The 26624-nt window shown below is 40.4% G+C and overlaps 1 protein-coding gene across 1 annotated transcript in view; it reads left to right on the forward strand.

Annotated features, from left to right (window-relative positions):
* Positions 1–26624, forward strand: part of LOC121408106 (phospholipid-transporting ATPase ABCA3-like) — a 292368-nt gene that overhangs the window by 37845 nt on the left and 227899 nt on the right. The window contains exons 5-6 of the mRNA XM_041599444.1: positions 19886–20018; positions 20593–20691. Coding sequence (XP_041455378.1) covers positions 19886–20018; positions 20593–20691 — 232 coding nt within the window. The remainder of the gene's footprint in view (positions 1–19885; positions 20019–20592; positions 20692–26624) is intronic.

The following is a 26624-nucleotide window of genomic DNA, read 5'->3' on the forward strand; positions in this document are numbered from 1 at the left end:
GGCCTGCGTGTCTTCATCTCCCTATTTTTACGCACTTCTTAGTCTAGACATGCCTCCCTTCACGTTGAATCCGTGTTGGTCTAGCAAATCAAATGGGTATATCCCAGTTATTGATAGTAAATTATGAAAATACTTACCATGATTTTCTTATTTACGAGATAACTAGATATACCCATTTGAACCCTCCCTCCTACCCCTCGCCTTGTGTGACAACATGTCTTGCTTGCAGGCTCTTGAGAGGATATGGACGCCAAATTGCGCGATGATCTTGGGATAGTGCGTTAATAGGGAGATGAAGCGCGGGCGCAGGAAAAATTGTGTACTCTATATTCGGCATGCAAGTTAATCGTAATGAACTAGCAAATCAAATGGGTATATCCAGTTATCTCGTAAATAAGAAAATCATGGTAAGTATTTTCATAATCATCTTCCATTTTCTATATTGATAACGTATCTACATGTAGATATCTTTCAAAAAAAAAATAAATTACATGTCTCATTTCATTCCATTTTCCACGCAGCTATGATAAAATAATTTTTTCCCTCAAGTTTGTGCACCAGTGTTCGATTTGTATTTTTTTTTCGATATGAATCTTTTCTACCACGCCTGTAAAAAAAAAAAAAGAAAGAAATTCACGAAAAAGTAGGAAAATCATTAAAATTTGGGTCGGTATCGACCCTTTTTTTTGGGGGGGTGTAGTCACACATGAATAAAAGTTTGGAGGATTGAGAGGGTTCTGACTGGTGACACGCCAGACAAACGTGTTTTCGTTATATTGGGTGCCTTAACGTAATTTCTCATCATATATCATTCTATTTCCTCCATTTCAGGCGAGGTAACTTTTAGTTCATTGGTTTTATAATTTGAAGTGATTATGTTTCCGTCAACTTTTAAAAATTTTCATCTGGGAGAAAAAAGGAGAATAAGATAAAAAGCTTCTAAAACCTAACCTATCATAAATTCATTCTGTAAATTGACGTGAATTTAAAAAAATATATATATTTTTAGCCGATTCACCCCCGTCCCAAAGCTCAGAACCTGTAGGGGAAGGCGGGGTAAGTTGTGACAGTTTTTGCTTTTTGCATGTTAGAATTGAAATGATTAATAATCGTGTCGAAATAAGTACCTTGCCTTGAAATTTAATTCTTCTGAAATATTTTCCACCTATATACAACTTTCTATCCCCACACTGAAAGTCATTGTGACCTTTGAAAAAAACGATGTCAAATGGCTCAACTTGCCCCATATATGGGGTAAGTTTGAGCCACCTTCTGGGGTAAGTTGAGCCACAAAAACTATGTACAAAATGTATGGGGGAGAACCAGCATGTCAATTTTTTGTTTAAAGTCTTTTCACTTGCTAATTCTCTATAAATACTAACATCCTGTAAGAGGAAAAGAGCAGTCATGTAAATTTGCTCCTTTCAGCCTGCATTTCAATCGATTTTTATGGTTTGTTTGTTTTTTAAGATACATTACCATAGGAATTACCATGGCTCAACTTGCCCCATGCTGTTTAGCTCAACTTACCCCAGTCCGAACTTAGTGCGATAATTTTGTATCCACACATTTATTATGCATCCATCATATAAAAGACTATGACAAGAATGAAGATCCATACCTGGACTAACAATGTTGTTATCATGTCTTTATTATATTCAAAGACGTGTGTGTTTATAAAGCACTAATCTATTTCACACTCTTTTTTACTTTTTGGCTGAAATTCATATTTTTCCGTCTAAAAAACTACTTTTTGTTTCAAAGTTGAAAACAATGTGGTGGGGTTAGGGGTTATGCTATGGGTCATCAATACATTGCACCACCACAATGTCTGACTCATTCATTATTGGCCTTGGGCTGGTGGCTCAACTTGCCCCTATGCTCAACTTACCCCGCCTTCCCCTACCATAAGAAAACATGGTTGTCCCTGTATAACAAATCTTTTTCCAAATATTTTGGTTTGGATGCTATCCATGGTAGTGTCCCCAAATGCGATTTTTTGGGGGGAGGGGTCGTAATGGCCAGGACGGTCTTTATTCTTATCTTTTCTACCGCGTTACTCGCAATTAAAAACAGAAAATAGGAGAGAGGAGACAAACAAGCAATATTAGAGTGTATAGGTCAGAACATTTCCGTCGGGGAGGGGGGCTAGGTCAAACAAAAATAATAATAAAACGGCTTCAGTTTGACAAGGGTCTGAGGACAGAGTTGCGACAAACAAACGTTTTGGGATTTTTTAAAAAGTAATCTAACCAAAAAAAAGTCATGTTATTTGTTTAAGTAGATAGTCATGGAATTTTAGCTAAAGCGCACTTGCCTATTCCCCTTTTTATCTCTGTCTCTCATTCTCTCTCGTTCTACGTGACTTATGAACATTTTTTTTTCTATAATTTCCTAAATGATTCTTCTTTCATCCTTATATGCATCATCACCCAGGGGAAGCGCTTGTATGCAATATAAATCACTGACCAATGTCATAAGCACCTGTGTTGTCGGTACTGTTACATTTTTTTTCTTTTTTGTTTAGATATGGTATGTTGGTCAAAAAAGTATTCATAAAAACTTTTTGTATTGATAAGTACGAAAATTATTCAATAGGTCACCCTACCGATAAACACTAATCTACGTTTCTTTCGGGGCATTGACCATCTGTATCCTGCTCTTTTCGGAAGGAATTTGTTTGAGTGGCTGCCCAGACATTCTTTTGTTTGGGTAGTGCCGATATCACGAACTACATGGACGTTTCCCATTTGAAAAGAGCGTAAGATGAATGGTGTGCTAAACTGCTTTCTTTTCTCTCTTTTTTGTAAGAATAGTAGACAAAAATAATAAGAGGGATGATGGGGAGGGAAAAGTTCAAAAGTGCACCGAGATCAGCTCAAAGTACTAAGACATTACAAGCTTTTTATTTTTTTTCTGAAAATACAACCGATCGATGACACCAAGGAGATATCATTTTATCTAGTGATATATCCTTGATGAAATAAATAAGATGAAAATGGTGAATAAGCGCGTAGCTTAAAACGTGACGATCTTGCAGAAAAGATTTTAGATTATCTTTTAGAACAACGATATAGATCAAATCACGTGATCAAAACAAATCATGTGATCAGACCTAGTGTGCGCGCGCTCGTACGTGCACGTCAAAAAATTTATCCTCCCCGTCTGACTCCAACAAAATATTCGGGTAAAGTTGAAATGATTTCCTATTGGGGGGATTTTTCCCCACGTAGTTGTATATTTTTTTCATTTAATTATCGAAATAGGTTTATAAAGGGAATAGGTTTTAGTACATAACAATTACGAAAAAACTCCAAAATTTTCATCGAATTAAACCAAACAAATCTCGGCTTCTGGAGAAGCCCGTCGTAGCTTTAAGTGAATGACTCGCTGGGCTTCTGTGGAAGCCTGACGCCCGCAAAGGGTTAATTTTATTATATGGTCCAAATGATGATACTCCTGGTTTTTTTGATGAACTAAAAAGATATATCATTGAGTTTGATGACCCGCACATAATAATAATAATAATTCAATATTTATATAGCGCCTAACAAAATTTCTCTAAGCGCTTTACATTGCAAAAACCTAACTACTTAACTTAATAAACTAAACTCACTTATTAATTTAACTACCTTACATAACTAAACATCCAACGTAACTACCTTACATGTCTAAAATACTAACTTATTTAGCTTTGAGGAGGTGCAATAGCTCAGTCGGTAGAGCGGGGATTGGTATTCCGGTGACCCGGGTTCGATTCCCACTTGATGCGCCAGTGCCCTTTGGTAAGGCATTAATCCTCAGTACCAGGTCCTTCGGAGAAGACCTTAAGCTGTCGGTCCTCTGGTCGCTTGCTTACAAGCATTCATGCTTTCTTAGCAGTCAGGTAAAAAATCACCCCCACAGTTACAGTTACTACGGACATATTACCTGTAAAAAATCATACTATTTACGGAAGAGATATGTCTTAAGTGCTACTTTAAAGGAACTAAGAGAAGAATGGGATCTTAAGCAAAGAGGGAGTGAGTTCCAGAGTGTAGGAGCCACAACTGAAAAGGCTCTGTCGCCATGGGTGTGGGAGGTTGCATTGGGAACAACTAAAAGGTTCTTGTTGGATGAACAAAGAGATCGGGAGGGTTAGTTGATCATGCTCGCAATGTATGAGGGGGACTTTCCTTGGATGCTCTTGAATGTTATGACGAGGATTTTGAAGAGGATACACTTCTCTACTGGTAGCCAGTGCAGTTGCTTGAGTGATTCGGATATATCCTGTTTTCGAGGGACTTAATTGACAATTCTGGCAGCAGTGTTCTGTATTCTTTGTTGCTGAGAGATGAGATTTTGCGGAAGTCCAAAAAGGAGACTGTTATTGTTGTCAAGCCTGCTGGTAATGAAGGCATTGACCAAGGCCTGCGTCGCTTGGGTCGTAAGGTATTGTCTGATCTGTCCGATTCTTCGAATGGCGATCATGGCAGAGCGACAGACTGCTGCAACATGTTCTTTCATCATAAGATGGCGATCCATAATGCATCCAAGGTTTCTTGCGTGGGAGGATGATTCAACTACCTGGTTTCCAATAGCAACAGACACGGATTCAGATGAGGGCCGAAAACGTGATAAGAAGTGAACTATGTCTGTTTTAGATTCATTCATTGCGAGCATGTTTTTTTGAGACCAAGCTTTGACATCTGCAAGACATTCACTGATACTGGATAGCGACTGAGCCCTGTCAATTGGTTGAAAAGTCAAATAGATCTGGGTGTCCTCGGCGTACATCATCGCGTCCAATCCATGTGCTTTTACAATATATATCGGTCAAGCCTTGAAATAAGCAGCTGCAGGCCGGGGGCAATTTTTTTTTAATTGCCCCCGGCTCACAGGCTTTTTACAGGAACAGGGGGCAATTTTCTGGAACCAGGGGCAATTTAAAAAAATTAATATAACGGTGAACCACACTCTAAATTTGTTTATAGTAAGCGCAACTCCTGCAATTTTTTAATTAGTAGATGAATTGCATGCTACATGTAAGTAATAGGCTTATTCAAACATCTAAGAAATCAGATTTAAATGTTTAAGTGTATTTTGACACCCTCACTCCACATCCCCTTTACAACCACACACACATGGGCTTATTTATTTTTCATCTTTAATGAACCACAAAGAATGAACCCCCCCAAAAAAAAAAAATCTAAATAAATGAATAAAATAAACATATAAAAAAAGAGAGAGAGATGGAGAAAGAGAATTCAGATCAAATAATAATAGTAAATTTAGAAAAAAAAATTAAGTTTTTTTTTCATGGTTAGAATTACAGGTGTGGGTGAGTGTTTGTGTGTGATTGTGACTGTGAGGTGCACTTGGATTGCATATAAATTATGTTAAAGAAATGAAGAAATTAAATCAATATCTAACTCAGTCTATTCAAATTCCAGCACATAGCCACAGGCTACATGTAAATTTTTTTATGTACATGTATTGTAGGTTCATGTACCTTCAGTTTTTCACAAGTTATTTGAAAACGCAGATCTCCACAGAAAATGCCTTTCATTCTGGGAGAGTCTAAATTTGGTGAAAATGTATTCATTAATAACTTAAATATTCATCACAATGAAGAAATCATGAAGTTTTTTTGACACTTCAAAAATTAACATGAAATCTAAACTGTATCTGAAACATAAAATCACCATCACTTAGGCCATTACTGATAGAATTCTCACCCAGTTACTGGAAGCACGCGCGTGCATGTATTACAGAAAAAAAAGACGGACGTAGCTTACTTTTTATGATACTGAAAAAAACACGCACTTGGCAATTTGAAATTTGAAACTGCTTATCGTAAATTGAAAGTTACTTGATTTCAGTTGGCTTTTCAGATATTTAAATTACATGTATGATATGGCTTCACTGCTCACTCACGGCGGGCGCAATTACCTGGAAAATATTTGCGCCCAGTCAAAATTTTGATGATTTTGGGGCTTTATGGGCGCAATTGCATGGCTTATGAGCGCTAATTTGCGCTCAGCGCCCGCTTATTTCAAGGCTTGATATCGGAGCACTGTAGAGTGTGAACGTAAGTGGGCCAATTACAGATCCCTGAGCTACTCCACACGTATCACTATAAACTCCTGAGGATGAGTTTATTGACACTACATGGGACCTGTCTTGCAAGTATGACTGGAACCAACTTAGGACTGTGTCACAAAAACCATAGCGTTCAGCCAATCTTCTTAAGAGGAGTCGATGGTCGATCGTGTCAAATGCCGCACTGTAGTCTAAGAGGACAAGCACAACTTCCTTGTGACCATCAAGCGCCAGAAGAATGTCATTTTGGACTCTTATTAGAGCTGTTTCAACTGAATGATGGGCCCTATATGCTGACTGGACATCTGGCAAAAGATTATTAGTGGCCAAATAATCATTGAGCTGACCAGCAACTGTTCTCTCAACCAGTTTCGTCACAAAACTCAAGTTCAATATGGGTCGGTAGCTCTTGAGTTCATTTCGAGGAAGGTTGTCCTTCTTGATCCTGGGTGACCCAATTGCCTGCTTCATTGTTTCTGGTACCACGCCTGCCTGAAGACTACTGTTGACGAGCTCAGTTAGAATAGGAAGCAATGTTGGCGTGCATTTCTTTAGCAAAGATGTTGGAATTGGGTCCAGATTGCAGGTAGAATTGGAGGCTGCTTTGATTGTCTTCAGCATTTCATCTTCTGTGACATCATTGAATTCTGCTAAAGAGGCATCACACGTGTCAGGAACTTGTACAGACATGTCTTGGTTGGGACAACAGTTCAACTCATCACGCAACTTCTTGATTTTCGTTTCAAAGAAGTCACCAAATGATGTTGCAAGTTGTAGATCAGAGTCATGTTCAGGAAGAACCATCAGCTGTGTTGGTATAGAAAGGCTGTTAGACGAAAAAGAGCACGACTGTCAGAAGCATGCACCTTTTCAAGAAAATAACTGGACTTTGCTTGCAGAAGTTGCTCGTTGTATGACTTACAACTATCCAGGTAGCTCTCCTTGTCAACAGTCAGTTTCGTTTTTTCAGCACGACGCTCCTTCCTTCGTCGTTCCTGCTTCGCCTAGCGGAGGCTCTTTGTATACCAAGGTGCATGGGGTCTCAATATAACATCCTTTTCCTTTATTGGTGCATGGTCATCAAGGATTCTTTGAAGCTCTTTATCGTATAGTTCCATCAGCTGTTCCGGGTTAGAAACCAGTGTACCATCACTGTACAAATTGGAGCAAGTGATGTCAAGACAGAACTTGTCCATTTCGATGTCTTTCAGATTCCTTGCTGTGATGTGTCTCTTGACCGGGTTAGGCTTAAGTGTATTCAGACGGCATATAATGGCAGAATGGTCTGATGGTAAGGTCTGCGTAGATGTAACCGAGGACACCAAAGAATCATCATCTCTTGAAATGACAAGGTCCAAGGTATGACCTGCCATGTGAGTCGGGCATGTGATTCCTTAACTTAGACATTCGCAGGATATCCAAGAAATTTAACATCTCTGCACTGTTCGAGTTCTCAATGTGGATGTTAAAGTCTCTGCAAGTCTCTGAGGTGATGAGAGAAGTTTCTCAAGTAAAGACGAGAATTCCTTGAAGAATGTGCCCAGGGGAGTGTTATTCTTTTTAGAAGCAGGTGGTCGGTAAAGCGCAATAAGCCGAAAAGAACAAAACGTTGACACATTCAAATCAAGGTATTCAAAGGACTTTAAAGTACTCAAGAGGATTCCTAGTTACATGATATCCATTATGTAGGAGAACACCAACTCCACCACCTCTCCCACTGTAACGAGGAATATGATGAAAATCAAGATGGGGCAATGTCTCCTTGAGAATAGCAAGAGAATGACTATCCCTCTCATTGCCAGTCAACCATGTCTCTGTTAGAACCATGATGTCTACTCTGTTTGTGATGATAAAATCACAGAGGGCGTTACATGTACCACGGGTCGTTGATAGAGCGTGAGTTCCATAATGCGAACTTGGTAGACGATTCTAGGTTTCTGCAAAGTGTGTCGCTTGTAGGAATGCCCCTGAGTTGCCTTTCTCTCGATTCGGATGTTCGGTTTGTGACATTGTTCTTAGATATCCATTGGGAAACGCGTACCTCAACGTTTCTGCTCCCGGTCCTCAAACGTATATTTCTTCCCCCTCTACATCCTCTACGCTTTAGAATATTTAATTCTTTCAGCAAATTCCATGTTGAATGGTCAATTCTATTCAAATCAGTGCCTTTGATAGAATGTTTAACTTGAAAAAGCTACCCATTTGTGTAATGATGAATTGGTCCGTTCATGATATCGATCTCGAAGTCCAGTACAATAGAGCGGGGAGTCGGACCAACATCAGGTGCACTTGACCATGTAAATATCACAATGGGAACAACTCTTAGGATATATCGCAAGATATATTGTCCCAGCAGCATTATCAGTCCTTGACATAAGACGACACTATATCGGGGAAGATCCAGGGGAAAATAAGATCACATGCTCGATGAATAACTACTCAGGATCCGTTTGAAAACTTCCCAGTAAATCTGATCAAATTTTCACACTTCTGCACAAGAAAAAAAAAACGATCCAAGATGTTCAGACTGACACATAACTTCACTTTCAACCAACAGAGGAAGGTCAGTACAATCAAAAATGTGAAGAACCTTACTTTAAAGACTTATTCTGAGAGCGACCTGTAAAGGTCGTGCAGCTTGAGTTAGCATGGAACATTCACTTATAGTAATGTGTGGGGATCGGAATCTGGTGCAAGATTTTGATCTGGATACTTTAAATTACATTAGATTGAACAACAAAGAAGCAAGGAAGAAAGTGATAGAACTAAAAAATGATTTGGATTTGGTAAAGGTTTGGCGTGAACATAATGTAGAGATTCGAAGTTGTACATGGAGACGGCCTACTCCATTAAAACAGAGTAGGCTTGATTATTTTTTGGTTTCCTCCGATCTCTTTTCTTTAATCATAAAAACAGAACATTTGTTTGGATATAAATCTGATCATTCTATAATCAGCTTAGAATTTGAATTAGATAAGTACCAAAAATGTTCTACTTATTGGAAATTTAACAATGTTTTGTTGAAGAATGAGGAATATGTGGACGTTATTAAAAGAAAGAAGAGAAGTAGTATTACAATATGCAGACGAAGAATCTATTCAAGGTAAAGAATATGAAGAGATGAGAAAGGAAGATATTTTGATTTACTATCAATAACTGGGATATACTCATTTGATTTGCTAGTTCATTACAATTAACTTGCACGCCGAATAAAAGTACACAATTTTTCCTGCGCGGGCAGCATCTCCCTACGCACGCACTATCCCAAGATCATCACGCAAATAGGCGTCCATTTCCTCTTTTACTTTCGCCTGCCGCCGTGATCAGACATAGCTAAGTACACTCCCACTTTGCCCTTTTTAAAGTGTCCGTTGTTGACATATTTATCTATATTTTTAAATACCTATTTCAATCCTTTGCCCTTCGGCTTCTGATTGATTTCATTTTTATCTACTCTGCGCGGAGCTTTCGTGTTATTTACTCACGTTTTCTTGTTTAAATTGTGTGAGGTCCGAACCGTCAGTTTCGTTTTCACACAGACGGGTTGCTCCGCTTCCCTTTCCCATAGCTTCGCACTCTCCTGTGTGCCGTGCGCATTAATGCGACACTTCACTTTCTTTATAATTCTTTTAATTCTTGACTTGCTCCTTTGCCTCGTCTTGAATTGATTTTATTTCCCTCTCCACAGCTTAGGCTATGCTGGACAGGTAGGAGCGTCGCCCTTTTTTCGTTCTCAAACTTGTTTTCAACTTCTTGTTGTTCTTGTTTTGAGTCGGTTGATTGTTCTCTTTTGTTTCAATCAATCTTTTATTCTTAATAGATTAATTGATCAATTGTTAATTAACCTTTTGGTTAATTGTTTAATTATTAATTAATTTTGATAATTATTTTGTATTGAAAATTTTTTTTTTTTGACTTTTTGTCTTAAAAAATTTTTTCTCTTAAAATTTTGGGAAGCCCTCCTGATCTTTATTAGCGTCTTTGTTTTCGCTAATTAGTTTTCGGCTTCCAGTTTAAAGGAAGTGATCCCTTACTACTTTCTTTCAGATCAGCTTAGGGCGTCATTTTTGCCGCCTATTACTTGTTTCTTTTTTCGACCTTTGTCAAAAAGAACAAAAAAAAATCATGTTTTTTTTTCTTAGCTGATCCTGCTCTTCGTCTTGGACTTAGATGTTTTCTGTTTTTAGAACCAGACATGGTATTGTCCCTGCGATCAGTGGCGGTGAGTATGAGGGCAAGAGAGTGAGACCCTTTGCATTGGGCTCTATATAGGGTGGAACCGTGGTTTGCGTCCACGTGCCCTGGAAAAAGAAGGGTGGAACCATGGAGTCGCGTCCACGTGCCCAAGAGGGTGGAACCGTGGCGAGGCGGCCACGTGCCTGAAAGGTGATAGCCAATGCTCCCTCGACAGGACCTGAACCTATTTGGGGAGTGTTGTACTAGTATAGAAAACCTCACTCCTCCAGGGCTGCATGACTCAACGGCTATCGGGTCTGACAAGTCCGGGTTAAGAGCGTGGGACTCTTTTCCCGGCACAGACTAGGCTCGATGCTTTGTCAGTCTCCGTCAGGGAGCATTAGCAAAGGGCTACCAGCCCCTAGTCGCTAGAGACACGTGAGCTTGACCCCGTCAATCTCACGATTAACTGATCAGGGTGGAACCGTGGAATCACGTCCACGTGCCCTTTAAAGGTGGAACCATGAAATTGCGTTCATGTGCCTAAACGGCTTGATCAGATTGGGTGACTTTTCTCATGCGAGATATCACGTCCCCCTCCCTGTCTCTTGTGCCCTCTTCTGCCCCCCGGCGGGGGCGGCACAGAGGAGGAAGAAGAAGAAATTATGGGTCGCTAATCCCGCTTTGCGGGCAGACGTTTCTTTCTGATTCTTGTGCCGATGGCCAGGCGTCGTAACTTCATGTTACAACAGAACGCCCTCGAGTATCACAGATCTTTATCCTCATGCTCCCTGTCAGCTAATACCGCCGTGTCCAGCACCGGGCAGGTCAAGCAGACATTTGCCATCTCACACCTCGGAGAGTCACCGGCAATATCATGACATGATTTGCCGGCTCACGCACCTGCAAGGGAAATCCCCGCTAATACACAGGTGTTATCGACATACGGGCGTCGCCCTCCATTATGTCACCAGACTCCCGATAATTGTGGGTCAGGCGTCGCAACTCTCATGTTGCTTCACACACCCACGAGTAGTGCGGGTAATTCCCCCATGCTTCATATCAGCTTCAGCTGCCGTGCTAAGCACTGTGTGGTTCAAGCAGTCACCTGCCCTCTCACGCAGGGCATTTATTGAAACGCTGTACACCTACACGGTGAACCCCGTTTCTATGCAGGTGCTTCCGACATACGGCTTTCAAGCATCAACATGTCGGCAAGCTCTCGGTGACCGACGGCTGGACGTTGCATCCGTACAGGTTGCATCTATATGTCCCCGACCATTACGGGTTCTTACCCTCATGTTCTCCGTCATTATAAGACCGCCGCTACAGCCGGTGTCGGGTATTGAGCGGATTGAGATTTCTCCCGCCAACCCGCACTCCGGGAGCCATCGGCAAGTTTACCTGCATGGGTATCCCCCATTATTATGCAGGTACTCCCGAATTCGCCCTCTACGTCAAGTTTCACGTACGGCGACGGCTCTTTCAGCGGTAACCCTCTCCATTCTACCCCCTAAGCGGGCCTGTAGATTGGAGGTAAGAATTTCTTACATACCGCATGCCATCCTTCTCTCGTGAGAATGTTTGGCTGCTTTTGAGAGGGCAAGCTATCACGCCCGCGGACCGTCCGCCCAGGCGACGGGACCGTCAGGTTTTGGCCTGAACCTCACTTTCTATTCGAAAGTAAGGGTGCCCTGTCTTTACTTTTAACTCCTACTCTTGTAAGGTTAGAGTCAGGGCTAGTACAGGCACCCGTCCTCCAGCAATTGTGCACCCGTCCTCCAGCGATCGCCGCTGTAGAGAGGGCGACTCCGATATTAGCACCATCACCGCTCAGCGGTATGTCTCACTATCTCGTAGCTCTCCGAGCTTATTAGTATGAATATCGGATCTGAATGTCACGGCGATTAATAGTTCACCACCTGGTGCATTATGGTTATTTTAACCTATTTTGTCTCGTATTCGGGCAGCTCGTATGAGCCCTGCCCGAGCTGCCATCATCGGTCGTCCCCCCGGACACCGCCGGCAGCACCCGCACCGAACACCTGGAGGGAATCGGTTATTTATATGCTAGATACCCCTCCTGTTGACATTCACAGCTTGTTCCCCGAGTCTTTCCCGGTCGGGTAAGCATCTCGGAGGAAAGAAACGGCCATATATCTCATTAGATTGTTGGCTGTGTACGTCGCCAGGCCATCAGTCTTATAGACTGCCCTCTATGTGGGTCAAGCTTGCGGGCGTCTCCGCCGTTTCCTCCTTGCGTGGAGTGGGCTACGGTCGATGTTTTTACCGTGCCCGTTTGTCGAGTCGTCTTCTTATTTAGAAGCTTTTTCACTCGGCACACTCGAGTCGCTTGCATGCTGCTTTCATCTGGCGCCGGCGGTGCTTGCCCTTGCGATCACCAGAGAAACCAGGCCTTGTGGCTGTTTTCGTAAACATCTGGTTCTCATTGCAGACTGAGGGAAATATTGGTGATTATTTTCCTCAAGTCGCCTTACTCCTCCGCTTGTTTCTTCAAGCAAGGACTTAGACACTCTTAGCCAGTTTCTGTCCCCAACCTTGATAGGAAAGGGCCGTTGTTACCTCACTCGATTCCGTCGGGAACGTATCTGTTGAGGTATCATGTCTGGCGATGTCTGTTGGTTCAGAGCATTTTCTCGACCAACATCTCTTGATTGTCGTTTACACGTAAGATCATGACAGAGACATTGTTCGCCAGCTCACCTCTGGCGTATGCTTGCTGCGGCTAGGGATTGCTCCGCTCTGCGGACATCCATCGCAGCCTAGCCTTCCGGGCCCTCTCAGCGATGGTGGCTTCAGCCAAGCCACCTCCCACCTCTCCCGCTGCGGGCGCTGCACCCTCGGGCGGGTGCCTTATTTAGTACGGGAGAAAGGGGATCTCGGTCTATCACACTTGTTATGTCGTGATGCGTGCCTCGTTTTTCTCCGACACGCCCGGTTGAGCTGTTTTGACCATTCTGTTTTATTCTACATAGACAGCAGGTCCGTGGCATTTTCTTATTAACAGGATGGCACTCAGTTGCTTTTCCCGACACATTGACTGCCTTACGAGTGGTTTTCTTCAACCTTACTCTCTGTCGTTCCAGGTCCTTGTCGGACCGCTGGAAACGTCCTGCCACAGCTCTCTATCAGAATTCTGCAGATGTTCTGCCCTCGCACATTTGAGACAGACATCGAATTCTGGGCGCTTTCTCCCACGCGGGGGCTTCTGAGATATCTCGCATTCCTTACGTTTGCATTGTTGCGGCTTGGCTTAAATTATTAAGCCGGTGACTCGACCGTGGCTTTTATTAGCCCCGCTGTTGCATTCTCAGATTGATTGATTGGTCACTTACTGAACCGTACAAGTTTCAGTCTTCCAATCACGATTCTTGTTGAAATTTTCTACAAAATCCGAATCTTACAAACTCTTGAGTTCTTCTCAAACGTTGAGCTTGTACGACTTAGTCCGTCATGGCACCTGTCGGTCGTTCTTGACGCTTGACTAACTCCCTCTTGGGTCGGTATTCAGGGCATCTTTTGTCTGTCTATCAGTCGAAATCTCTCCTGTATCTGTTTATATGTAACCGTTTACAGTACAAAGCTTTGCTTCTCGAGACATCTTTTCACTCTGGATTGTTGAAACGATCAGGTCAGTTGGTATTGATGTTCTCCTTCTGACACTAGGCCGAGGGCCCATGATACTTTAGTATCATTCTGCTTGGGCTCTTTCTATGGAATTGTCGTATTCGACATCTTGAGGACCGCCTTTTTGACGATCTTCTATTCCTTCACTTCCTTGTTCTTAAGGAGGCCTTATTTGCCTCCTCTGTCTTTAAGGCAGCGGCCTTCGTGTCTTCATCTTCCTATTTTTTACTCACTTCTTAGTCTAGACATGCCTCCCTTCACATTGAATCCGTGTTGGTCTAGCAAATCAAATGAGTATATCCCAGTTATTGATAGTAAATTATAAAAATACCATGATATTCTTATTTACGAGATAACTGGATATACTCATTTGAACCCTCCCACCGACCCCTCGCCTTGCGTGGCAACATGTCTTGCGTTCAGGCTCATAAGAGGAAATGGACGCCTATTTGCGTGATGATCTTTGGATAGTGCGTGCGTAGGGAGATGCTGCGCACGCACAGGAAAAATTGTGTACTTTTATTCGGCGTGCAAGTTAATTGTCATGAACTAGCAAATCAAATGAGTATATCCAGTTATGTCGTAAATAAGAAAATCATGGTATTTTCATATTTTCTATCAATGAACAGTTGTTTCTTGATACTCTTCTCATTGAGTTGAGAAGTTCTACTACATGTACTTTATATTCGGTGAGAAGAAAAAGAGCAAATAAGAAAAAAACAAGAGTGAGAGGGAAATTTTTGAATTAGAAACCAAAATGATATCAGAGGAAAGAACCTCAACTATTGAAAAGATACATATTTTGAAAGAACAATTAGAAACATTATTGAAAATGAGCAACAAAATTCGATTAAGTATAATAGGATACAAGAAATGCAATTTGGAGAAAAGCCTTCAAAATATTTTTTGAATTTAGAAAAACAGAGATCAGTGGAAAAGACATTTATAAGATTGATCGATGAAAATCAACTGTTTGATTGATCAACAAGAAGATATTTTACAAGAAGTATATCTTTATTTTAAGAATTTGTATACATTTCAACCAGTATCAGAGGCCGAAAGATTGTTTGCTATGATTCCTTCGAATAAAGTTAGGATATTTACACCACAAGAAAGTGAGGTTTTAGAAGGGGATATACCATATTTAGAAATACTTGATGCAGTTAACAGATTGAATTTGGTAAAGCGCCCGGTCAAGACACCTTTACAGCTGAATTTTTAAAGTATTGTATTAATGATATAGGAATGTATTTGTGGCGAAGTGTCAAATATGCTTATTGGACTGGTGAATTATCTCTTTCACAAAACTTAGGTCTTATAACTTTAATCCCTAAAGGTAATAAGCCCCGTCCTTTTATTAAAAATTGGAGACCGATATCTCTTCTTAATGTTGTATACAAAATTTAATCTACATTTCTTGCTAATAGGTCATGAAAGGTATTATCAGTAGTCATTCACACAGATCAGAAAGGATTTTTACCTGGTCGTTTTATTGTCTCGCCTGCGTAGCGAAAGCGAGACATAGGTATCACTATTTCCGGCGGCGTCGTCGTCAACAATTGTGTTGTACACCCAATAAATTTCTATAGCTTCGAGGTGGGATCACCAAATTCATACCAGAGGTCCATCTCCGGAAGGCACAGGTCAAGTTCAAATGTGAGCCGAATTTGAATAAGGTCAAAGGTCAATGAACCGTTCATGACCGGCACTGCTGTGCTGTGCACACAATTACTTTCTATATCTTCGAGGTAGGATTGCCAAATTCATACAAGAGGTCCATCTTTTGAAGGTGCAGGTCAAGTTCGAATGTGAGTTGAATTTGATTAAGGTCAAAGGTCAATGAACTTTCCATGACTGGCACTGTGCTTTGTTGTACACATAATAACTTTTTATATCTTCGAGGTAGGATTGCCAAATTCATACAAGAGGTCCATCTCTTGAAGGTGCAGGTCAGGTTCGAATGTGAGTTGAATTTGATTAAGGTCAGTGGTCAATGAACTTTCCATGACCGGCACTGTGCTTTTTTGTACACATAATAACTTTTTATATCTTCGAGGTAGGATTGCCAAATTCATACAAGAGGTCCATCTCTTGAAGGTCAAGTTTGAATGTGAGTTGAATTAGATTAAGGTCAATGAACTTTCCATGACTGGCACCGTGCTGTGTTGTACACCCAATAACTTTCTATATCTTTGAGGTGGGATCACCAAATTCATACCAGAGGTCCATCTCCTGAAGGCACAGGTCAAGTTCGAATATGAGTCGAATTTGAATAAGGTCAAAGGTCAATGAACTTTCCATGACTGGCACTGTGCTGTTTTGTACACACAATAACTTTCTATAGCTTGTAGGACTTCACTCTTGCATCATTTATTATCATATGCACACAGATCAATTTAGAAAACCCTACTGCTAAAGTGAACCTTTCCTCCATTTTTTCAAACAATAAGTTTGCCATAACACCTGAATAATTAATTTAATTTTACAATTTTACTCACATTATTATCAATTACATTCTTTTTCACTAACATTCATTTCCTTACTTGCATGGAAATAATTATAGCTTCATAGAATTAACAGCATTCTTAGTGTTATCTGATTTTCTAAGGATAAAGTAGGCCTATACCATTAATGCATATGTAAACTGTCAGAACCACAATTCACCCCCTAAACTGCTGACAGCCTCAGAAGTCATTTAGCATAGTTTTGACATGCAGTCTCGTCATGACTGCAATATGCAGGCGCGACAACGCTTGGCGTTTGCCTTGTTGGGGAAAATATTGAATAATATACGATATTACTTTAGCGGAAAAGCAAAATTTACCTTGTACTTTAATGCTATTATATTTGGAAAAAGGTGTTCGATAGTATTTCCCATGGATTCATTCAAAGGTTCTTTCGTTTTTTTTGGGTGGGACCATCATTTCAGAGATGGGTGGATGTCTTGTACAGTAATGCTTACTCAATCTTATTGTAAATTCTCAATTGTCACACAGATTTAATATCCAAAGGGGCTGTAAACAAGGGGATCCAATTTCTCCTAACCTTTTCATTATGTGTGTTGCATTATGGATAAGAAATTCAAACCAGTTTGAGGGAATCGGCAGAAACAAAAGAGAATTCAAAATACTTCAATATGCCGATGATACGGCTTTATTCATTTCTGGCTCAAATAAGTCTTTTCAAAAAGTGTTGGAGATGATTTCTTTTTTACTCAATTTACTGGACTTAAACTGGACTTAAACTCAATTCACAAAAGACGCAAATAATTTTAGACATTGAATTAGAAGTAAACTTGATAAAGAATACTTATTTACGATATCTTGGTACAGACAAAATTAGTAGGGAACAAATACTTGGTTCATACGAAGAAGGGGGATTGAAAATGATAGATATAGATTGTTTTAACAAAGCATTAAAATTAACATGGTTGAGGAGAATTCTATTGAGAAAATGTGATGACGTAGAAAGTCTATTAGGATTTTCTTTAGGACAGCCTTTCCATCTGTTTTATGGAGATGAATATTTTTTATAACATATCGGAAAAGATTAGTAATCCATTTTGGAAAGAGTTTTTTTGCCATGCTATTTTCGATATTTAAAAAATCTGAAAATATCAATTGGTTAGCCCAACCATTATGGAAAAGTAGTAAAACATAAATGCAAATGGATGGAAAGTCTGTTTATTTTAAATACTGGCAAGAAAAGGTTATAAGATTTATTAATGATTTAATATATCGAGAAGGAAATATATCTTTAACTGAATGTGAATCTAAATTTGGTTTAAAAGTCAATGTTTTGGAATATTTTTCAATTTCTCAGGCTCTAAGATGTGTGTTTAATCGAAGATTTCAAAACCTAGACCATAGAATATGTGAACCATTTTTTATGCCTTATATTTCTCCTATGAGTGAAAAAAGGGGTGTAAAAGTATATATAAACTTTTGATAGGAAATTAAGATTCAGCCAAAACTATTGCAGCAAAATGAGGGAAAAATTCAAATATTATTTTGGATCACACTAAAATACCAGAATTTAATAGGATGATTTTCAGATTTACAACTGACATTCCGATAAAGTATTTCCAATGCAAAGTTTTCAATAGAATTGTGTTTTTGAAATGATATTTTATTCAAACTAAAGATCACCAATACTGAGTGCTGTACATTTGTTATACTGTAAAGGAAACAATTGAACACTTCTTTTACTTCTGTAATTTTAGTAGAAATATTTGGAGTAAAATAGAAACATGGATATCATCTGTTATGTTTATTCTTAAATTTACTCCACAGAATATTTTGTTTGATATAAAGAAAAGCGAAATGATGCCCTGAATTGTATTATCATTTTAGTAAAACAACAATTATATTTCTCGAGGTTGAACAAGACTGTACCTGATTTTAAGAAGATTAAGAATGTAATACAAACTTATTATTTAGATGAATGTTACATTTATGAATCGAATGGAAAAAGGAAAGATGTTAATTTGAAATGGAGTGTGTTGAAACATTTGTTTGAATAATGTATATGATTTGACTTTTGTAAACGTGTTCATTTTATGTGAATAAACTTTCCCATTGGGGCAAAAGTATGGGGAAAACAAGTTAACATTTTCTTTGATATTTTGTCATAGCTAGTATGTTAGAAATTTGTATTTCAAAATGTGTCATCTGCTTGCTGCAATAAAGGACTTATGAACACTTTCTTTAAAAAAAAAGAAAAAAATTTAATAATTGAAATGGAAAAAGCATGTCATGATCTTTTTTCGGGTACCATTCTTGTTCCCGTTTTTCAGGGAACTTGATCAGTGGATTGCATATTTTTGTTCCCGGAATAAGGGCGTACGGTATTAATTCTTAAGATTTGAAAGCGTTTAGAGTGTTTTAAATGAAATCACAAAATATCAATGAAGAAAACATCTTGAGAGAATTAGGACAGAAAATAATACACTAGCTTAAAAATGCACAAAAATAAGGTCAAACCAAAATTCATTTTGCGCAACTGAGTGCTAAGACCCTTCTTTCAGGGCAGCCAATGATAAATCTTTCAATGCAATTATGACTCCATTTATACTTACGAGTAAAAATAAAAAATCTGTTTGATCACTTTTAAAATTATTTCAGTAGTATGACACAATTAGATATAGATGGTCATGAAGACAGCAGTAATATACTACTATTATATTACAAAATATGAAAGTCTAATTATTTTTGTCTTGCCCACCAGAGGTGAAGGCGAGACTTAGGGATCCAAATGTCGTCCGTCGTTTGTCCATCACAAACCTAATGACACATAACTCGGCAACCGTAAGTCGCCTTTCAACCAAACTTGGATGGTAATTGGACTTGGGGGACGTGGATGTTATGCTGCAGTTTAAGGTCACATGGTAAGGTCAAAGGTCATTTTCAGGTCAACGTTAAAGTTCACATGCAAGACTCGCTTATGACACCTAACTCCTCAACCGTAAGTCACTTTTCAACCAAACTTGGATGGTAGATGGACTTGGGGGACCTGCATGTTATGCTGCAGTCGGAGGTCACATGGTAAGGTCAAAGGTCATTTTCAGGTCAACATTCAAGTTTACGTGCAAGGCTCTTATGACAAGTGTTATCATCCCAGTCATTTCACAATGAAGTTTTGATACAATTCTGTTGCGTGCCCTCGCAAATCACGATATTTCTGGTTATTTTCATAAGTGGGCGAGACACAAAATCGCTTTTCCCTTGTTTCATGATTAGGCAAGGTATGTATATCCAACACCGTATTTGTGGGGCATTACTGAAATGATTTGTCTTCACTTTGACCTTTACATGTTTATGAAAAGGTGTAAAGCTCTCAAATAATCATGGCTTGAGTAGTTCATGAATTGGAGTGAGTATGCCTGAAGATAGGAGTCTGATGTACAAAATTTTTGTATTATTTTATGGAAATTACCAAGGTACATCTATATCTTACATCTGACTATGTTTACTTCATGCAGGTACATAGAGGGAATCTATCCAGGGACATACGGTATCCCTAAACCATTTTACTTTCCATTCCTGCCTTCTTATTGGTGTGGTTATAAGACTTCCAAAGTTGATGTAAACCCAGATAGTCATGAAGATAATCAGGTAGGTTAACTGCATTTAAAGGAATCATTCTGTCAAGTGGATCTGTACTGAAAAAAAATTGGTGTTTAAATCTATTTTGAAATTTTTTCAGCCTATGCAATTTGATATGCAATCAAACCTGTTAGTGGATGAGATGTTTTGATGAAAATGAATGGGCAAGTTTCAATTCAATTTCTAAATTGGAACTGTAATTTTCTGTACCTTGAAATACAAATTAAGAACTTCCTGACTCATTCCCATTTCCTTAGACTGGAGTGTTACAAGTACTCTTAATCTGACCAAAATACAAAGATAAGACTTATGTCACATTTTCAACATTTTAGTGAGCCCATCTTCCAAATGCATGCATGGTCTTTTCTTGTCTGAATACAAATATGATGTTACTGTTATGTTGAAGCTCAATTTACAAGAGGGGAAAAGTGATGAAGTAGTACTTCTGGCAGTCCCCTGCGATTGCCACAATTTATTAGCTGAAACCTTTCATTTGTACTCTTTTGCTTTCATTTTCATTCTTTCTTTTTTTAAGTTGTTTTGTATTATACTTTTTTTAAAAATGATTTATGTGTATCACCAGGGACCCGGTCAAGCCCAACCAGCCCATGCCAACCATGAGAATGAGCCTACCAATATAGAAGCTGGTATTGTGATCTCAAACCTTTCTAAAGTATACAAGGTATATTTCTTTGTACCCTATGTTTGCTAGGACCAGGAGTAAATTTATAATTCATTTAGTTCAGACAATTATTTGTTTAAGTTATTACAGAAATTAAATCATCGGTAGATCTACACTGATTATTTGGAAAACATCCCCCCACTCAAATGAATGTAATCTGTCACTGTATGAATCTTTAACCCATTCTGCCTGATTTGAATTACTATGCGTGAACCGCCCCGTACGATTTCATTTCGAACGCGGGAAACAGAAGACCGTGCACTTGTCATCAGTAGGCGGGGCTTAGCATGCATTCCACAATAGAGTGAAAGCGCTGTCTGGATAACCGATTCCACATGGCCGTGACGCCATTATGCAATGAATATTTATGTAAATGACTATCATCGATTAATATCATCTATTCTTGTTAAATGACCAATGGCATGCGTTTCCCGATCTCCACATTGAAATCAATATTGTTCTCGCTCTCATGGGGGAGGGGGGGCATAGAGTTGTATCGTGAACTGGTATTATCAAGAAATCTAAATAGCCGATTGGAGTTGAACTTGTAGTCGGGATGGCTGTCAGTTTGGATTGTACAGTAGTGACTTTCAAATTAGAATAATCTCGTATTACAATGTTTTCAATTTTCTGAAAATCCATAAAAACATGATAATTTCAAGACACCGGGTGATGCAGACCTGTCATCCAGTACGTTCTTGGCATGTTTAGTACGTTTTTGCAACCAAAATACGGCAGTACGTTTTTTCTTTAAAAAAGAAATTTAACAAAATCATAATTTATTGGGAAAAATCATCTCTATATGTCTCTATTTCATAAAACTTGCACAAATATGGTCATTAGATCAATGTTATTTCAGGTAACTTGTTTTTCATTTTTTTTCATTTTCAAGAGCAGTGCGCGTTTTAGCTTGCATGCAGCTTGAGCGCCATGATGAGCAAGTGCGCCATGCATTTTCTTTTGAAATACACTTTTTTTTGGAAAATACACCTTTTTTTAATCACAGAATACACTTTTTCATTTCCAGAGGTTGGCAGGTCTGGTGATGATGATGATGATATAAAAATCGCATCGAACTCAACATGCAATCATATTATATTGGATGGCTCAGAATGGAATATCAGAAATATTCCAAGAGTTCGTGAAATATTGGTCTTCACGGTCAGCCAGTCTGGCATCTGCACACACAACTTCATATAAATAAAATTGAATCAATACAGCGTCGAGCTACCAGAATCACACTAAAAAAGGCGCTAACAAATGTGCTATGATGACCAACTGCAGCTCTTAAATTGGCACTGTCTACATTCTCGCCGTAAATATTGCCATATCTCTTATGTTGTGAAGTCATTGTTCCGTGTAATTGAATGTACTACTGTTGGGCAGGCCATTTCGGTAAATACTCGCCGAACTGGTGAGGTTCGTCCACCGTGCGCAGACTCAGCAATCAATGCATTTCCCTGTTAATGGGATGAGCTCCCCGAGTCCTTGCGCACGGGGATGGTCGAGACTTCCTTATCAAGATGACTTGCAGCGCTTGGGCGTTACCTCCGCCAGTGCCCGATATAAGCTAGTTGCTTAGTGTTTAATCCCTTTAGAAGTTAAGTCTTATTTTAAATAGTATTGTACCATTTTGGGTGTGTTCACAATTCCTTTGCGTATGTCACTTTTTCCTTTCCCATCCCTCTCTCTCGCTCTCTCCTTTCCTTTCTCTTTGTCGCCTTCAGCTTTCTTCTCTTTCCCCGTCATTTCCACTCATTTTCAGTTACAAATAACTAAATTTATTTACATATTTTATCAATCGCATGCTACACCCTTTTTGTCTCGCCCACCAGAGGTGAAGGCGAGACTTAGGGATCCAAATGTTGTCCGTCGTCCGTCCGTCACAAATCTAATGACACATAACTCCACAACCGTAAGTCGCTTTTCAACCAAACTTGGATGGTAGATGGACTTTGGGGACCTGCATGTTATGCTGCAGTCGGAGGTCACATGGTAAGGCGGAGCGTCAAAAGCCCAAATGCGTTCCAACGCGTGCATAGCTATTGTTCCATAATGAGAGTGTGCAAAGGTGTTCCAAGAGATTAGTAGGAAGTACTGTTATATTCTACATTAAAGCTAATTTGCATAATCCGTACACGCTGGGAAACGGGGCAATTATTATCTTGCTCGCTATTGGCTAATCCGCGCCCGCCGGAGCGTCGCACGAGAATACACTGAATAGTGCAATTTCACATACACACTCACACACAAACACACACAGCGTTGTTGTTGTTGTTGTTGAATATGATGGCGCTCTTCAATCTCTCCAGATTATACGCGCCAGTCGCTTTCGTAAGTAGGACGTCGTCGGCAAAGGCGATCCATACGGCGTCAAACCATTGGTGACGATTGTATGACGTATTAATATAGATTAGTCACCCGTCCACCTATTATATTAGTAGGTCCTACCAAATTAAACTTCTTCGAGGAATAAACATTTTAATACAAATAGAGAAATTAAATATCGCGCGTGTTAAATTATTGTTCGTGAAAAAGGGCACAACAGCTAACCAATCGGCTACTAGCATGACTAGTTAGATAATTTCTTAAAATCTTTGTTAAATAACAATCCAATTGTGACATCACATACAATTTCTCGTCCTTATTCTTTTTTGTTTTTTCTTATTAATAAGAAATATCAATCCTTCTTTCATGTTTAAGGTTTGAAGAAAATGACACACACCTAACTGTCAAAACGGTTAGTGGCATATATAAAACATAGTAGTTCCCGTGTATAATCAGGATTAATTAATAATTGTTTTAGATTCGGGTCATTCATTTTAAGTTTATTAAACATGATGCGTCTCTCCTTTACATATTTTGAACAAAATAAAATATAATGTTCAATAGTCTCAAATACATTGCACACCTCACAGAGGCCTGAAGAGTGCTGTTTAATTTGAAACATATAATAGTTTAATTTGCACTTACCTATTGTGATTTGATGAAGGAGGCATTCCTCTTTCGGAGAAAAACCTTTTCTATAAGCCTGCTTAAAGACATTATCATGAATAGCATATAAAAATCTACCATTTCTAGATGCATTCCAATCTGCTTGCCAGATACCTTTATAAAATGTCATACGTGAGCATGTAAGTGTGAATTTAATTGATTTATTTCTCCACAGATAGGTTCTGTAGGACGTCAGGAGCGTCGTATTCCAGCCTCGTTTCAAGTTCTTTGTCTCTTGTTTCGAGTTAGTTGATTGTTCTTTTGTTTCAATCAATCCTTTGTTCTTGTATTTATTAATTGAATTAATTGGTTAATTGATTAATTAATTAATTGATTGATTCTTTTAATTCTTGACTTGCTCCTTTGCCTCGATTCAAGTTCTTTGTCTCTTGTTTCGAGTTAGTTGATTGTTCTTTTGTTTCAATCAATCCTTTGTTCTTGTGTTTATTAATTGATTAATTATTCAATTAATCAAAAAAAAAAAAAAAGCGTTCGTCGCCTTTGGCTCGGCCTTCCTTCTCGGGAAAGCTATCTTTGTTTTTCCCCCCTTCCTTTTCAGGTCAGCTTTCGGTCTCCGGACTTATGAATTTTTTTTCTTAAACTTCTTGTTTATAAAAAAAAGAAGGGGAATCTTGTTTCCTTTTTTTTCCTTAGCTGATCCTCACCTCAAGAAAAATTATTTTTTCTTTTGAACAGGTGGACAGAAAAAAAAAAAACTTAGTGTTTTCTTCTTTTTAGATGCTTCCCCCCTTCCTTCTTTTCAGAAATTTGGCGGAAGCAGATTCTTGTTGTGATAATCAAATAATTAATTAATTAATTAATTAATTTTTCTAACGGACTTCAGGGACAGTGTCTCATAATAATTCTTTAATTATTACTGTTTCCTTTGTTCTGGGATTTTACCTTGTATCATCCTTGTGAGATCCGTTTTTGATTCTCAAAAGTCCTCTTTTTGAGGTCCTTGTCTTCTGGGTTGGGGTTTGTTACCCCCCCTACCCCTTTGCTTCTCTGTTTTTTTATCTTACTACTAGATCACCCTACGGCAATAATGAGCCTTTCGGACTCTCTTCCTGAAGAGCCTCAGGCGACTGCTGTTTCGGGGCTCGACACCGGGGTCTTATCCCCCACCACAGGTAGTATAGATAGCGAGAACAGAGTCAGAGCCCCGTGGGCTCTCAAAGGGGTGGAACCGTGGACGCGCGTTCACGTGCCCCGCTTAATAAAGGTGGAACCGTGGATTTGCGACCACGTGCCCGCACGGTGATGGCTTCCGTCCCGGAACCTGAACCTTATCGGGGAGCGTCGCACTAGTACAGAAAACGGCGACTCCTCTAGGGCTGTCAGACCCACCGGCCATCGGGTCACCTAAAGTCCGGGGGGAGAGCACGGGTCTCTCCACCCGGCTAGCTCTCCCCGTGGGAGAGCTAAGGAGAGGAAGACAGGCGCAGTCCAGCCTCTTGTCCCTTCTTCCGCTCCGGCGCCGGAGCAACCGAAGAAGAAGAAAAGAAGAAGAGGAGAACCACAGACGTAAGCCCCGCTCCGTCGGGCGGTCTGTCCTCTGATTCTTTTGATGGCCAGGCCTCTCAGCTTCTCAAGCTAATCTAGAGTGCCCTCCAGCACTGCGGGTTTTTACCCCCAGGCTTGCCTGCTTCAGCCGACGGTACTACCAACCGAGCGGATCAAGCAGACACCGGCCATCCAACACACCGAGGTGCCTCTAGCGATTCTCACGAACCGCCGGCCCTCAAACAAATGGCCAGGCGTCGTAACCTCCTGTTACAACTAAACGCCCTCGAGTATCACGGATCTTATCCTCATACTCCCTGTCAGCTAAAACCGCCGTGTCCAGCACCGGGCAGGTCAAGCAGACAGTCGCCATCTCACACCTCAGAGAGTCACCGGCAATATCATGTTTCGCCGGCTCACGCACCTGCAAGGGAAATTCCCGCTAATACACAGGTGCTATCGACATACGGGCGTCGCCCGCCATTATGTCACCAGACTCCCGATCATTATACCCTCTTCTGCCCCCTGGCGGGGGCCGCATAGAAGAGGAAGAAGAAGAAATTCTAGGTCGCTAACCCCGCTGTGCGGGCAGACCTTCCCTTCTGATTCTTGTGCCGACGGCCAGGCGTCGTAACTTCATGTTACAACAGAACGCCCCCGAGCACCACGGATCTTCATCCTAATGCTCTCTGTCAGCTAAAACCGTCGTGTCGACCACCAGGCAGGTCAAGCAGACAGTCGCCTCTAGCGATTCTCACGAACCGCCGGCCCTCAAACAAATGGCCGGGCGTCGTAACCTCCTGTTACTACTAAACGCCCTCGAGTATCACGGATCTTATCCTCATACTCCCTGTCAGCTAAAACCGCCGTGTCCAGCACCGGGCAGGTCAAGCAGACAGTCGCCATCTCACACCTCGGAGAGTCACCGGCAATATCATGTTTCGCCAGCTCACGCACCTGCAAGGGAAATTCCCGCTAATACACAGGTGCTATCGACATACGGGCGTCGCCCGCCATTATGTCACCAGACTCCCGATCATTATACCCTCTTCTGCCCCCCGGCGGGGGCCGCATAGAAGAGGAAGAAGAAGAAGAAATTCTAAGTCTAGGTCGCTAATCCCGCTTTGCGGGCAGACCTTTCTTTCTGATTCTTATGCCGATGGCCAGGCGTCGTAACTTCATGTTACAACAGATCGCCTTCGACCATCACGGATCTTTATCCTCATGCTCCCTGTCAGCTAAAACCGCCGTGTCGAGCACTGGGCAGGTTAAGCAGACATTCGCCATCTTGCACCTCGGAGAGTCACCGGCGATTTCATGATTCGCCGGCTCACGCACCTACAAGGGAAATCCCCGCTAATACACGGGTGTTATCGACATACGGGCATCGCCCTCCATTATGTCACCAGACTCCCGATAATTGTGGGTCAGGC

The sequence above is a fragment of the Lytechinus variegatus genome, chromosome 2 (genome assembly GCF_018143015.1).
Source record: "Lytechinus variegatus isolate NC3 chromosome 2, Lvar_3.0, whole genome shotgun sequence".
NCBI classification, from domain to species: domain Eukaryota; kingdom Metazoa; phylum Echinodermata; class Echinoidea; order Temnopleuroida; family Toxopneustidae; genus Lytechinus; species Lytechinus variegatus.